Source organism: Loxodonta africana, chromosome 18, assembly GCF_030014295.1.
Source record: "Loxodonta africana isolate mLoxAfr1 chromosome 18, mLoxAfr1.hap2, whole genome shotgun sequence".
NCBI classification, from domain to species: Eukaryota; Metazoa; Chordata; class Mammalia; order Proboscidea; family Elephantidae; genus Loxodonta; species Loxodonta africana.
The window spans coordinates 40,403,713-40,420,247 of NC_087359.1; the positions used below are offsets into that span (position 1 = coordinate 40,403,713).

At 41.0% G+C, this 16,535-nt stretch overlaps 1 protein-coding gene across 7 annotated transcripts in view; it reads right to left on the minus strand.

The window, feature by feature from the left end:
- Positions 1-6,353: 6,353 nt before the first annotated feature.
- The window catches only part of SPAG9 (sperm associated antigen 9), a 135,114-nt gene continuing 124,932 nt past the window's right edge, over positions 6,354-16,535 (minus strand). For all 7 annotated transcript variants that reach the window (XM_064271236.1, XM_064271235.1, XM_064271237.1 and 4 more), the window contains 2 exons: positions 15,172-15,321; positions 6,354-9,337 (listed from right to left, as the gene is read on the minus strand). In XM_064271236.1, the coding sequence (XP_064127306.1) occupies positions 9,222-9,337; positions 15,172-15,321 (266 nt within the window). In that variant the 3' untranslated portion in view covers positions 6,354-9,221. The remainder of the gene's footprint in view (positions 9,338-15,171; positions 15,322-16,535) is intronic.

A 16,535-nucleotide genomic window follows, 5' to 3' on the forward strand; every position in this document is an offset into this window, starting at 1 on the left:
TTGGACTTGGAGGCTTATTCCAGTCACATAGGTATTCTCCCCCTAATCCTCACCCCCTCCTTTTTTTCCTTTTCAGCAGTGGTTATAAAATCCAGGAAATAAATGTGGATTGATGGCCTATAAAAGGCTTAGTTAGTGCTGTGACCTGCTCAGTTATGTAACTCCTATTTATTATTGGCCTTGGATGAAGTTTCTATCGAAACAGCTCACTAAGCTGATGCCACGACATTCCCTTTAGCATTGTTCAGAGGTGGCAGCAGCAGACATTTCTCTGCAACTTCAAAGACCAGAAATTGGTGGCGTGGATGCTTTAAAAAATTCTTTTATCCGTTGGGTCAGTGTTTCTCTCACCCATATCAACCCCCACTCACGTCTGCAGTGATCCCGGCTCTGGACCTCCTGCCCTCTATTTGGGCCCCTGGGCTGTAGACTGCCTTTGTGGGGGATGAGAAAAGGTGTTTGCCCTGGCCCCAGTGAACTGAAAGGGGCAAGGAGAACTCAGGGCTTTGAGAATCCAGAGGCAGCCTAGTGGAAAGAGAACTAAGAGTCGAAAAGTTCTAGTCCGATTCCTGCTGTTTGGTAAGAGCCACTCTGAGCCTCATCCTCCTTGTTAGTGAAGTGAACTAAAAAAAAAAATCCCACTGCCATCGAGTCGATTCTGACTCATAACGACCCTATAGAAAACAGAGTAGAACTGCCCCCATAGAGTTTCCAGGGAGCGCCTGGTGGATTCAAACTCCTGACCTCTTGGTTGGTAGCCGTGGCACCTAACTGCTACACTACCAGGGTTTCCAAAGTGAACTAGTCTACCTTATTTGTACAACTTGACCCTCAGTAAGCATCCTCTGTGGCCTGGACTACCTTGCTGGGGTCGACAGCCCAGTGAAGATGAAATGGAGGAATGAGGGGCTGGCAGTCTTTGTGGTGCTGACCTGTGGAAGGCAAATACCAATATAGCGCCACCTTGTGTTCAAAAGGGAGTTGTACCCAGCCTCTCCCTAGCAAGGCAGCTTGTGAAGCAAGTTCATCTCCCCTTTCCCGGGCTTAGGGTTGCTATGAGTTGCCAACGGATTTGGTGTTTTGGTTTTAGGCACTCCTACTGGCTATCTTGCTCTGAGAGGGGGTTGGTATTGGGGAGCTAGGATCCTACCTAATTAAGCTTCATCTCTGAAGGGGACTTAGGGAGTGCTTAGAGAAGCTTCCTGAAGGCTCAAATGCCGTTCTAAAATGGACTCTTGGCGATCCCTCCCTAGGTTCAAGAAGGAAAAAAAGAATACCCAAGGGAAAAGGAGAAGATTTTCCCTTTGGCCCCAGAGAACACAACAGTGTCTCTCTTCCTAAGACATATTCCTTCCTTCCATCCAGGCAAGTGATTCCTTGATGCCTCAGGGATAAACTGGTGCGTCAAACAAAGTCTGTACCAAGGGGCGCAGGCTACGCAATTTCCCTCCTTTAAGGATCTGGGTATGTTTGTGAATGTTCGGAGCTAGCTGGGCATGAAGCCTGCTAGTCCAGCTGCTGAAGCCAGTTCTTTAATAACGCATTAGCAAAGGTGACCCACCCACAAAGTAGCATCCTTAGAGCTCATCTGAGCCAAGTCCCTCTTTTACAGATAAGGGAAACTGAGGTCTCAGAGAGATTTTGTTGGGTCACTGGCAGTGAAGAGGCTAGAATCAAGCTTTCTTTATCATGACTTAGTTTTTGAGATGTAGACTTCTGGCTCATATATCACACCATGGGGTTCTTCAGAAGAAAGGGCTGTTAGAGTAGGACTCCAGAAACATAGCCTTAATACAGGATGGGAAGGTCTGACAAACCCTCAACTGGGTGAAGCGTAGGACTGGGTCTCAAGGCCTTACAAGCATCTTTGCCCAGTTTCTGCTCATCTCCAAGTCAGGTTCCTCAGGACAGTGCTTGAGATGCCTCCGAGAACACACCCAATCCTAGTCCTTACCAACAGACCCAGGTAAACTCTCCAGGACAGAAATGTCAATGGCCTACACAATAAAAGCCTGCTTCCACAGACCCGTAAGCAGGTCCAAAATGTAGTGCTAGGCAAATATGAGCATCACTGCTGAAAATTCACCCCCAGATTTGGAACTCAAAGAAACCACTCTCCTGTCTGGGGCCAAAGGTTGGGGAAAAGAAGCTTGATGAGAAAAAAAAGATGGTAAAAAATCAAGGCTTATTTAGTGGTGGAAGGATACAAATATTTGTTAACTGTCGTATGGTACTTTATATTATCCCATTTAATCTTTAACACTTCTCTATATGAGATATCATTATTACAATACTACGGAGGAGGAATTTGAGTTTCTGAAACTCCACACTCTTTGGGTGTCTTCGTACCTGACCTGCCTGCAAAAATCTTAACAGATGGAGATTTGCATTCTGGCTTGGGAAAGAGGTAATGCTAAGCTTTTCAATCATTTAAGCGTATAACCCTCCTTGTCACCGTTTCATACCCTGTTGTGCATCCGATGTTGACAATCTATTTAGTTCTGTATGTTTGCTACCCGTTTATATGCAGTGCCCGTGACTTTCTTTTAATAAGGCATTATGAGCAACAGATATTGAGTAAATATGTTATGAAAGCATTTAAGTGTCAAAATTATTACTACTTTTGTGCTTCAGCATATTCCTCATCCTCAGGTTGCCTGCACAGGAATAAAATTAACTCTTAAATGCAAAAGAGAATATAGATCACGTGTTCAATTTTCATGAGAGAGCAGGTGACAAAGAAAAGTATTCCCTAAAAAGACCCACTAGGCCAAAAATGCCTCTACTTCTTTTCAGACAGACAAGGTCTGAAACACTGATAAACAGATTAGGAATAAGAATATTCTGCATTAAGTAGGTATTGCAGCCAGTATTTCTCTTGTTTTCATCACATTACAAAATAGCCAAGGTAGACACTGTACCAGTATCATCTGTTCAACTACTCCTTCACGTACAGCCACAATACTTGATTACACGTCATCATTTCCATGTCTACTTCCCTCTGCTAGCCCAATCTTCTTGAGGGTAGGAACTGTGTCTAACTCATCTCCACATACCTAACACCTATAAACCTCACAAGTCTGCGATTGAGAGCCTCCTAAGGGCAGGTGCAGGTGGTGTGCTGGTTGCTGTCATGCACATTACTTCACTTAGCCATGGCAAGAACCCTTTGGAGATGTTATTCTCTTTTTTTACATTAAGGAACTGAATAGTTATGTGACTAGGGAAGGGTCACAAAATTAGGAAATGGTAGAGCCAGGATTCAAACCCAGATCTTCTGACTTGAGGTCTAGTGCTTTCCCCAACACCTTGTGGCTGTGAGTTAATCTGGTTATACCCTCCAACTAGAAACTTGAGCCTTCACTCATCTCAGTCGGACCTGGTTGCTAATGGGCAAGGCCCCTCCTCTGGCCAGGCCTCTGGATCACCTGAGGATAATAATACACTCCCAGAAGGCCGCTCTGTGGATCCCATGTGAATTTATGGGGTAAATACTTTTTTAAAAGTGCTAGATGTCATACAAACAGAAGTTAGTCATGATAACAACTAAAGGGTTATGGCTTTTTTACATGAAAAATCCTAGAAGAGCCTTGCCAAGTGAATGCAGACCAATGGGAGATGAAATAGTCCCTTTAAGCTTTTAATGTAGCAGTACGTTCAAAGCAGCCCAAACTTCCCTTCTCTGTGAACCAAAAAGGAAAGAGTACTGGGTTAAACCTGGGGTGAGCCTGCCGGCGGGTCACCATGTGCAGCTTAGAGCCAGCTGAGAATGAATGAGGCTTGTGCTCCTGGAAAACAGATGTTGTGAATGCAGCTGGGTTCCTCTCACACAGCTGCTCACTGTGGGGATCAGCATCATCTGGGCAACTGGTTTCCAAATACACCAGCAGAGTCTGATACTTCTGAGATGACAGGAAGAAGGAAGAAATGTGTATTCTAGAAATGCTCCCCAGTGATTCTGGCCACTCTCTCCTGGCCTGGTTGAGAACTGCAGCTTTTAAGCAAGGTTCCTGTCCCTGGGAAAAGAGCTATCATGGAGCTGGGGCTTGTTTGTCCCTTCTCCTTGAGGCCTCGAATCAAATTGTAACACTCTTTGTCTGTGGCTGGAAGTCGATGCTCTGCTTGTTCGGGGCTAAAAGCAAGGAGGTGAACTATCTGGTGTTTTTTATAAAGTGTCATTTTGATAAGCTGGAAATGCTAAGAAATCAAATCCCACCCACCAGATATCTGGAGGTTTAAAAAGTAAACTGCCCTTCTAAAACTGCTTCATGGGAATTGGGCAACCCCGGGCCTGCAATCAGGTGTGATTCTACTCTGTATAGCCAACAAGCCAAGCCATGTCAGAATGAGGGGCATAGGCCAGAGAGATTTAGAGCCAGGATTTTTTAGGTCACCTGGCTAAACCATCCTCCTTTAACAAATGAGAGACCTAAGGTCCAAAGATATTAAAGTAGTATCCCTCACTCTAAGGTACACATCACACTTACCTACGACACTGTACAGATGCCTGGGTCCAGACCTCGCAAAGACAGTTCAATTCAATAGGTCTGAAACAGAGTTTTATGCCTCTGTAGGTGATTCAGGCGTGTGCTGTATAAAAGTGATTTGCTCAGGGTCATTGTAGGGGCAGAACCTGGACAGAGCCCAGGTCTGCAGCCTTCTTTCCCACTATACCACTAAAGAAAATGAATTTAAAACTAAGTTGTATTAATTATCTAATATTTAAGGCATTCTGAGAAGACCCCCTAACTATAAAACTTGATAGAGCTTCCCTAACAAACTGACAGCTGCTGAAAATTAAGTCCAGGGCTCTTTGGGATAGCCGGGTTTTCACACCTACACTGGACATGCAGGCCTGGGGCTGTTTAAGGAAGAGTTTGGGGCTTCAGCAAATTTTGCTCCACTGAGGTTGGGAAGACAGTCCTACCACTGGGGAGGGGGAACTGCAGGCTACTGTTCTAGTTATGAGGGCTGCTCCTGCCCTGTTCCCCAGATAAAATTAAAACTGACGTTCCTGTCCTCCACTGCTACTCCTGCCTCACACTAGACAGGCTAGATCAGGAAGATGACTGAATGAGGCTCAAAAGAATTAATCAGTTCCCAAAACAATGACTTGGCAGGCCCCAGAAAACAAAGGGCAGATAGGGTAAGGTCCTGTAAAGTCTGGGAATGAGCCAGGCTATTCACTGTACTCTAGAGTATTTGCCTCACTGGACAGATGGCTATGCCTTCATCTAGTGAATGGTTCTATTAACATGCCAACCAGGGCTGCTTTTACCATCACGTTAGAACTCCACAATTCTTGTAGACAAAAACAATGTACACTAAATTAAATACCATTGCACTGAACAGGGATTCACACTGTGCTTATACATGATTAGTCTTATAATCATCCTTCCTTTCAGAGTCTCTCCCAAGCAAGTGGATCCCAAATAAGCACACTGTGTTATTAAAACATACATTACAACCTGCCTATTAAAAAAAAAAAAAAAATTATTACTGAGTAATTTGACAAATGGTATGTCTTAGTATCATGTGTGGACTGTGACTCAGAGCTTCCATATTTCTAGAAAGCCCAATCGTCTCATTTGAACACGTGAGCCAAGTAGACATGTTCTTCCTGAGTATTCCCCACAGCTCGCCTTCAGCCAGTGCCAAATGGCGACAGTCCTGGCCCTCAGAAGCAACATGTCTGACACGGGAGATTAGTTGACTTTCAAATAAGAACCAAGTTGAGGCCCCCTAGTGAAAGGCAAAAACAAAACACACTCGACCTCATACATGTTTCATATACATATTTATATATATTTCATGTACAAAGTTACATTCCGAACCCCAGGGATTCCATAATAGAAATAAATACTGAAATAACTACACTGCTAAGTGAGCTTTTTGCTCATAGAAATGAAGCCTCGGCCTCTAACAGACAGCAAGTGGGACGCTAGTACCCATGTTTCAGATTATAAAGGCAAGTAAAAGTCGGGATAAAATGTCTAGGACAAAAAACAAATTTAGAACATAAATGGTTAAAATATATTCAAATATTAATGTATGACAAAATTAATAAAAATTAATAATTATTTTAAGAGAAAGAAAAAAAGACATTTAGTGTTACAATATAGCATAACCCTGTTAGAAAAGCTTGTAGGATTTCCACATTTAATTCTCTTCCTCCTTTTCCCATGTTACAAACTGGGACTAATGAGTCCCTTTCTCAACATGATCAGTTAAGAAGAGCCCTAAGTCTGGTTGAGTCCTTTGGTAACCATCATAATACTCACAAGGAAATAAATATTCAGTTCCACAGCATTTGCAAGACACACATTCTTTAGAACAGTTAATATTATGAGACATTTTTTGTTTCTTTTTTTTTTTTTTTTTTTACTAAGGCAGCCTATGTTAAAGGGTCTATTCTCAAATACAGGAAGACCTCTACGAGAACGAACAACACAGCAGCTGAGAGACTGCGTTTTAACCTCTTCTATGCAATGCACTTAACCTGAAAAGTTATGTGCTACATATTTTGTGCTCAAAATATTTTATATTCTCAACCAGCTGTAGCTATTAAGAGATTCGTTCCTATTTTAAAAATTTAGATCCACATGAGTTAGAGAAAACACTCTCAAAACTGAGTTCGTAGAGAACATTCTCCTTCTGCCTCATAGGGATTTTAATCTGCATTTACAGTAAGTATTGGGTTGACACATATGATATTGCCTTTTTTGTAGATCAGCAATAGTCAAATATTGGCAATTTCATATGGGTCAGCCTCAGACATAACCCAAGTGTAACAAAACGAGAATCCTTGGGTATCCCTTCTTCCTTCCTATAAGAGTAAAAATTTTTTACACAGAGATACCGACCCTAGGTAGTCAAGCCTCTTCTCCGCCCCTGACATGGTAGCTCCAGGCAGTTTACACCCCCTTTGCTGCTTGCAAAAGCTTACATTTTGGCATCTTCCCCGAAAGGCTACCACCTTGACCAAGGTAAACAATACAAGAATATAAACCCGTTCTTGGGGGTGAGGGGGTGCTGAAGCAATATGAAGGAAACATTTAACTGAAATGACAAACCCAAGTACAAGCTGTTAAAACTGTACAGGTGTTTTAATCCCTTCCGGTCCCTGAAACGATATAACAGGGCCACAGATACTCTGACATCTTTAGATAAAATAACTACACACCTATATCCCTTAAATTAAAGCCAGTAGGTTTAAAAAGAACAATTACAACAATTGTAATGTGTTTGCATTTTTCATCTTTAACTCCTCATTTCCCAAATTACATTCGGTCATACAAACATGTAAAAGGTGAAACAACAGCAAGTGGGTCTGACTCTGGGATGTTTACTTCTTGGGATTAGAATTCCCAAACACTTTGGTGTCTCTCTCTTGTGAACTTATACAACATTTTGAATAAATGTTTAATAATGCTTTTTAAGGTACTGCCAAAAATGCCTGTGACTTAAAATGAAAACACAGCAAACGAGCTATGGAAAAGTGGTCTAAGTTTTGGTGCCCTGAAGAAAAATGACTAAGTAGCTGTAGCAAAAAAAGTATCTTTTCAACGCAGCTTTCACCAAAAGAGTTTTTTCTCCTAGCCATTTCAAGTGGCCATAGTTTTACTGTGTACACAATGTGCTTATAGACACATGTGGCCAAATGGAACCAAAGGCCTCCTCCAGCTCATTAAATCCCATGTATTTTCTAGCCTAAGCATGTATATGAACAAAAGTCACTGATGGACTTTTTACAAATATCTTTGCATGACAGTCCAGAAAAACAATCCCTGGTACTTAAGAATGCTTAGGCAATTTGTTTTCTTTCTTTTTTTGAAGTAATCTTTCTGATGATTAGGGGGAGGGGCTTTATTTTATAGGTTTCTGTTTAAAAAAATAGCACTTAAATTTATATTTAGCTTTGCTTAAAGTAAGGGATAAGAAATGGTAAATCACACATTTGCAAGAAGCTTGAGAGGGAAAAAATTGCAGCATTGTGTTTTTAAAAACTTATTAAACAAGAAAATCAGTTAAAACTAGATTCTAATCTATTTTTTAAATGGGCATTGTGAGTAAAAAGATGTAATGTCAGGCTTTACTTTATCTTTGTTTTTATCCCTTAAAAAGTTTTCCCTTTTGAAGATGGCATTTTAATCTCAAAAGGACACAAAAGCTTAAATGTGTTATCTACATACAAAATACCAAGCACTAGCTGTTCTATAGTTTTATACAGAACAGAAAAAATACCTTTTCTAGTCATTTCCCTCATTCAGGTGGTTAGGCTGGGCTCCATCACCACTACATCTTTACTTACTCTTATTAACAGGTAAGAACAGTGCAGAAACAGCTGGTGACCAGGTGAATTTTCACATGGAAAAAAACTCAACCAGCTACCTCTATCCTCTGGCATGAGGAATACGAAACACAATTTCCTTTTTAAAAATCCTCCCAGTGCTGAGGAGGAACTTCTAAGCTTTATAAATAATAAACTTTCCAGACATGTCAGTATGAAAATGAGTCTAGTCTCAAGGAAAAAAAAAAAAAAAAATTCAGAGAAGCAGGCCTCATAGACTTTCGAGCTCTAGTAAGTCAGAAACAGGAAACTTTTATTTAAATAGTGTCGTCTTAATTTCTTTAATATAAAACCCCCCCCAAATCTGATGAAAACAAAGTTTTATATACGATATAAACAAGATTTGTCAGATTTGAAAGTGAAAGGTAACGTCATTTAGTTAGCTTTTAGCTCTCTCAAGACATTTAGGTAAATCCTGATAAACCATCTGATATTAGTTTGTGTCAGTTTCCTAATACACTGGGGAAAACTCTGCTATAGTACTTAGTGGTACAGTTTAATTCATCAAGTGTTTTCCATTAATTTCATTATTAGTGACAGCTAAAAAGTGGCCCCATCAAACGAAGTGAGTGACATTAGACCATGGCAGAGTAAGCCACATCTGGATTGCTTTCTGTAGTTCACCAGTTTGCAGCGAGTAAACATTCTTTGATTTGTTCATAACGTCCTGAAACTGCCTATAACACTGGTGCAGTAAAGCAGCTAGCTCCTGTATTGTTATGGTGGGACAGATTTTGTTAACAGGGAAAAAATGCTCACACATCATGTGGTGAAACTTATTTCACAAAAAGAGCATTAAATAAAGGGGAAAAGGGAAAAATAAACCATGCAGAAGAGACGGCTTCCCCACATTCATTTGTTTCCTACAGGCTCACTCACTGCCATACATCACTTGCCACACTATCAAATGACTCCTTTCCGCTTTGGCGACAGAAGGTTCAAGTGGAAGATCCTCTCCGAGAAGTTCTGATTCTCCACCTTCATCACCTGTGGATGACAAGGAGCCTCAGGTTGAGCATGGAAAATGCAGGCCGACGTGAATCAGACCCAGTGCTCATGTTAGTCCATGAACAGGATGCACAGAACCTATCCGACTGTCATTACAGAGAACACAGTGATGTAAAACTTTTATTTAAAATAAGAGAAATGTCATGAGCTGGAATCTTCACTTTCTGAAAAGGTAAATTCATTTTCCCGACTATGTAGGTCATCCCCGACTTACGCTGTATCCGAGTTACCTGAACTGTACCTAGGAACCACCTGTTTTCTTTGCACATCTTATTGTTAGTGACATGTACTACACACAATGCTGCAGCACATAACCTGCTGATGTCACCATCCTCAGATGTTCACTCACAGACGCTCGAAGATCGGACTCATAAAGACACTGATAATAAAAGGCAATAATGACGAAAATTTAAGAGTCGTCAGAACAAAACCCTGTTGTAAGTTGGGGACTACTTGTATTTGTAAAAGTGACTTCACTCTACGATACTGGAAGCTCATCCCAATATGTCTGCATACTGAAGTTAACAGTAATGGGAAGCTAAGAAGGCAAAGCTGTCTACTCCTGCACTCATCCAAAATGGACAGTCTCTTCTTGTTTATTTCAGACTAAGAATCAAGACCAGGCAGTACTATAAATGAACAAGCACAGGCATAACCCAAAAAACCCAGTGCCGTCCAGAGCACCTAAATTAACTAAAGCCAAACAGCTCAGGCTTATTATCAGTGATAGAGGTGAAGTCCTCCAGTTGAAGATAACTGAGACAGGCATGTGGAAACCAAAACTGTCTCCCTGCAGTACAAGACGGCAAATTCATCACCCCAATAAACTAGGTGTTTCTTCCAATGATCTTCCAGCTTTGGAAAGGTTATGAATTAACAATGTATGGTAGAGATGAAGAAATGATAGGCCAGATGTTCTTCTAAGAGGTAGCTGAGTTAATTCAACCCTTTCAAGACCCAGTTATTCTCTCCTTTGACTTTTTTGTTGATACTACGTGTTTTCACCAATGAAGGCATGCTGGTTAAAAGACCAATTCAGGATTTTTGTTATGAGTTATGGATTTCGACACCCATTATCTGGGATTACATATGTCCTAGCGGACACTCAATGATGTAAATCTTGCCATTAAGAGTCAAGGATAAAATCTTGGTTTCAGGGGACATCTAGGTCAATTGGCATAATAAGATCTATTAAGAAAACATTCTGCATCCCACTTTGGTGAGTGGCGTCTGGAGTCTTAAAGGCTAGCACCTGGCCATCTAAGATGCATCAATTGGTGTCACCCACCTTGAGCAAAGGAGAATGAAGAACACCAAAGACACAAAGTAATTATGAGCCCAAGAGACAGAAAGGACCATATAAACCAGAGACTCCATCAGCAGGAGATCAGAAGAACTAGATGGTGCCTGGCTACAACAGATGGCTGCCCTGATAGGGAACACAACAGAGAACCCCTGAGGGAGCAGGAGAGCAGTGGGATGCAGGCCTTAAATTCTCATTAAAAGACCAGACTTAATGGTCTGACTGAGACTAGAAGGACCCCAGAGGTCATGGTCTCCAGACCTTCTGTTAGCCCAAGACTGGAACCATTCCCAAAGCTAACTCTTCAGACAGGATTGGACTGGACTATAAGATAGAAAATGATACTGGTGAGTGAGCTTCTTGGCTCAAGTAGACACATGAGACTATGTGGGCAGCTCCTGTCTGGAGGGAAGATGAGAAGGCAGAGGCGGGTGGAAGTTGGCTGAATGGACACAGGGAATACAGGGTGGAGAGAAGGAGTGTGCTGTCTCATCAGGGGGAGAGCAACTAGGAGTACATAGCAAGGTGTATACAAATTTTTGCATGAGACTGACTTGATTTGTAAACTTTCGCTTAAAAACCCACAAAGCACAATAAAAATAAAAAAATTAAAGAGTCAATGATAAAATCAGGTTTTTAAATAATTTCTAAATTCTATTTCTTGAAAATTTGCAATACATGAGGTAAAGCATGAAGGCACCTGGCAGTAACTGCACACACATTTTATTCTAGTTGCCTTTTTCTTATCCTTTTAATTTTTTTATTTGATGAAACTTTTCAAAACATGGTACAATGTATTCTTCCTTACTGCAAAAGCAGTACTTACAGGCTAAATAAATAAAACTAAAGGAATTTGAATCTCCGGAAAATTACCACTGCTATGCATTCTTCATTATAGCCAAAGCAGTACTAATAGCTAAGAAGCAGAAGCAGCTGCCAGAATCCTACAGAACTGCTCACAGCTGTGCACTCCACCTGCTACACGTGGAGGCAATGATTGAACCCTAAGATTGAATGCAAGGTAAGAATAACTTATAGGAGTTCAAATCTCTTGAAAAGTACCTGCAATGCATTATTCCTTATTACAAAGGCATTATTTACCGTGCAGAAGCTAGAAAAGCAGGGAACCAGTAAGTAACGCCTGGAAACAAAGAACGGCATCAAGGAAAAAATGGCCACTATGACTGAATGAAGCTTATTCTTGCAATAAGTACATTCTCACAAGAATATAGTAACTGGGAAACATAATAAGGAGGCTTAGCTCACAGAAATAAAGGCAAACCTGTCAAAATTTTACAAAATCCACACATCCAAGAGGTATCACCCAAGACAATGCTCAATCTACACAAAAATGAGGCTCCAACTCAGGCTTCTTGAATTTCACACATTTCAAAATGCTCCCACCTTGAGGCTAAATGTGTTTAAATAAGCTACCTCCTTTCCAGAGAACTCCAGAGACATAAAAAGTGGGTGGGATACTGTATGTTCCCCAGGTCTTGAAAGGTTAATAAATGAGGTCCTGATTAAAGACACTGGCTTCCAAGGCTCAGCTTTCCTCTCCACAAGCTTGCATCAATTAGTTTTGCTATTACTGAGCTGGTTATTCTGGCACAACCCAGTGACAACTTGTCTAGTGGGACAGATTCTTCAGCAGAGTCCTAAAAACTTGTATGCCAACGCACAAAGAACTGCCACTGATCTCCTAGAATGCTGTCCTATGCCCCACCTGAATTTCAGCTGGACCAAAGAAAATATTGGTGCTGTTGACTAGAAACAGTGGTAGAGGAAAAAAATCTAAATATTTCCATTTTCTCTGAAGGCCAAACTCTCCCACCTACCCCCTAGTGATCTTTTCACAGCAATCTCAAACTGTGGAAAGGACCATGCTTTAAAAGGCTCAAGACAAAAGCCAATTTCTGAACTAAATTATGATCAGGTGGTTAGAATATAAAAAAATTAAGTGTGGCTCCTAAATTTAAAATTATTACAATGATAATGACAAATTATTTGGCTGAGACAAAAGGTTGTTTGCTTTGTTCTTTGAGCTGTTTTGTTTTGAAGGTTCTATTTACAAAAAAAATTGCCCTGCTCCTAGGGTCTCTACGTCCTAGGATTTAAGTTAAACCATTAAAAATATAGGACTGTAAGGATCAACTTCTCACTGCTGAGAAATTATTTAAAAATAATAAAAATCAAACAAAAAAAAAGATCCAAGTATATGCAGTATCGAAATTAGCTTACTTAAAGACAAGTCTATTTTTCAGGTTACATTAACTACAGATACTGCCAAAACTGGTTAAGCAATTTTGTTCTGTTTTTAGGATCGACAATGGAAGGAATTTTTAGTGGAAATGGAAAAACTACACAGACAGTTTATCAGCATACTCCTTGGTATGGTTCCAAGTGCCACATTGCACTCCAAGACAAAGCTCTAAAAATCACCCCAGCCAAATGGAGTTTTCTCCAGCCCAGTCAAACGGAGAATTTCTTTCTATAAAGGAATTCTATACCAACAGTCAATTTAAAACATGCTGAAATGACTCCATTCCTGCTGTCATCACCAGAATTAATTTCTAAATTTAACATTTAACTCTCCCCTTAAAAATGTGTCAATAAGCCCTGTGCATCAGTGTATACTAATCACATGTGGCACACTATCATTTATATGACCCTAAATTTTATACCCTAGTCTTACAGAATGCATACCTAAAATAAGTATTTGTCACCGATCAACAATATTATTATATTTTTGAAAACCATTTAGTGCCTTAAGTTTAGGGACATCTTAAATCACTGGGATTTTAGATAGTCCACGGGGTCCCTTTATTTATAGCAAATAAATAAATTTACACCTGCACAGTGCTTTACAGTTTGCAAAGAATTGCAGTCATAACAATCAATTCTTCCTGTTTTCTTTGTACCTCTCTGATGGTTCCTTTTCAGATCCTTTCATAAATTCTGATGAGTCTTTAAATGGAGCATTAATTCGGGGTTCTATCCTAGAATCTTATCTTTCAGCTCCTACATACCTTCCTGGGGTGAACTCCAACGCACATGGCTTTTACTACTTCTGCATGCCGACAGCCCCAAAATCCCTCCAGAGATCTTCCATCTAGATAATACCCATGCTCTTCAAAGTCTATACCTCCAAGGCTGAATTTCTCTTTTTCTCCCCCCAGATTTGCTTCTTCTCTTCTGGTAGTCCTTATCTCTGGGTGAACGGTCATCCAGGACTTGGGAATCAACCTAGGTCTCTCCTTTTCCCACATACTATTAGTTACCAATTCCCCACCATATTTCTTATCTATTCCCACTGTCTTACTTAGGTATTCATTTCCTCCTAATTCATCTCCCTATCTCTAGCCTGCACCTCCAATTCATCTTCTACACAAATCCAATCATATTGTTCCTGTACTTAAAGTCCCTTTTCCTTGGTGGATTCATACCTAAAATAAGTACATGTCACTGATCTACCTGTAAAAAGCACAAACTCCTTAATTTGGTATATAAGGCCTTCCATAAGCTAGCCCCTCCCTCCTTCTTTAGATTTATCTCTGGTCATACTTGTACTTTCTTTTACCCCATGCTCCTGTCATTTAAAAATAGTTTTTCTTCAGTTAAGATGGTTTCACATCTCTAAGCCTCTGGTTGAGCTATTCTCTTACCTTGGAATGTTAACCCCCAGCCTTCCTCATCCCATTTCCCAACCCAATTCTTTAGACTAACCTATTCAGCATTGAGTCACTTCAAGCATCATCGCTTGACTTCCTTCTCTCCTTACCCCTGGAAGAACTGAACCACTCCCCGTCAGTGCATCTGTAATACCTTAATTTAGTAACATGTCTCTATCTCTGCACTGTTTTATTATCTCTGTTTTGCAGCTGAAGATGAGGTTCTGAGAGGTGGAATGATTTGCCCAAGACCTTCCGACTCTAAACCTTATGCTTTTTACACACACCTCAACACATGACCACACCCTGCTATTTTCTAATGTTCTTTCAAACAGAAAAACACTGTGGTATAAAAAGAAATACCAAGTCCTATCTCAAATAAAGAATTCAAAGAGATCCTCTTAGAAATCAGTCATCAGAGTAGTTTCTTGTTTACCATGGGTAAAAATTCAAGTCACAGAACACACAGGGGCCCGAGCTCTCAGAACCAAGCACCAACCCTGAGAAGTCACTGTGGCCCTCTCCTCCACTGAGGGCCTGAGCTCCCAGAACCAAGGACTCACCCTGAGAAGTCACTGTGGCCCTCTCCTCCACTGAGGGCCTGAGCTCCCAGGACTAAGCGCTCACCCGTGCGGAAGTCACTGTGGCCCTCTCCTCCACTGAGGGCCTGAGCTCCAGAACCAAGCACTCACTCACGTGGAAGTCAATGTGGCCCTCTCCTTCACAGAGGACCTAAGCCCCCAGGACCAAGCACTCACCCCTGTGGAAGTCAGTGTGGCCTCTCCTCCACTGATGACCAGCACAGACTTCAAGGGCATCTCCCAGGACCAAGGACTCACCCATGCGGAAGTCAATGTAGCCCTCTCCTCCACTGATGACCAGCATAGACTTCAAGGGCGTCTGGCTGCCAGGCTCCTGTGCTGATGGACCTGCTTTGTCAGCTGCTAGATCGGTGCCACTACTGCCACTTTGTGGGCTGATGACTTGACCTATTATATACAGGAACAGAAGTGAATATTATATATCACAGATGGGGGCGGGGGAGACTGTCTTCTTCTTTTTTTTTTAGAGTATTTTCAGAGAGTTGAACAAATAAAGTAAGCATATTTAATAAAAGTATAATTTAGTATAATTTTTAATTTAGTCTATGCAAATAAAATTACTGATGAATTACCATTTGTTCTAAAGTTTAACTTCTAAGGTAGAGCTCTTAAGAATGAAAAGGTAGAATCCAACTATTGGTCTCTTTCCATCCAGAGCAAAGTAGAGTGAAGAAAACCAAAGGCTCAAGGAAACAATTAGTCCAAGGGACTAATGGACCACAGGAACCACAGCCTCCACCAACCTGAGACCAGAACAACTAGATGATGTCTGGCTCCCACTACCTACCGCTCTGACCAGGATCACGATAGATGGTCCCGGCTAGAGTGGGGGAAAAAAAAAGTAGAACAAAATTCAAATTCATAAAAAAGAACAGATCCACTGGTCTGGCAAGAGACTGGAGGAACCCTCCGAGACTATGGCCCTTGGACACCCTTCTAACTTGGAACTGAAGCCCTTCCTGGGGATCACCTTTTACCAAATGATAGACAGGCCTACAAATAAACAATAACCAATGAGGAAAGCGCTCCTTAGAACAATCATCTACATGAGACCAAAATGACAACGTATGCCCCAAAGCACAAATGAGAAGGCAAGGAGGGGCAGGAAAACCAGAGGAATGGAAATGGGGAACTCAGGGTGGTAACGGGGAGAGTGCTGACACACTGCGGGGAGTGCAGCCTACGTCATGGAACAATTTGTGTATAAACTGTTGAATGGGAAACTAATTTGCTCTGTAAACGTTCACCTAAAGCACAATTAAAAAGAAAAAAAGTAATGATGAAAAGGTAGAAAAGAGAAATATCATTGCCACTACAATCTCTAAAGCATTCCTTTCCCAGAGCTTTGACTGGATTTTTGTTTGTTTTTGCCAGAATTTGCTTTCCTTTGGTCAAACTACGAAGAATACCTCCAGGAGATAGCAGGATACAGTCATGTGATGCAATAAGCTTAATAAAAATTAATTTATGTTGAAAGTGGAAAGAACAGTTTGATTTATCCTTACACGACTTCACTCATACATTCCTCAATTATACTTTGGAAGACATCAAGCCTGTTAAGTATAAATCTAGAGTGAAACTGGCAACAGTGTTTTCTGCGG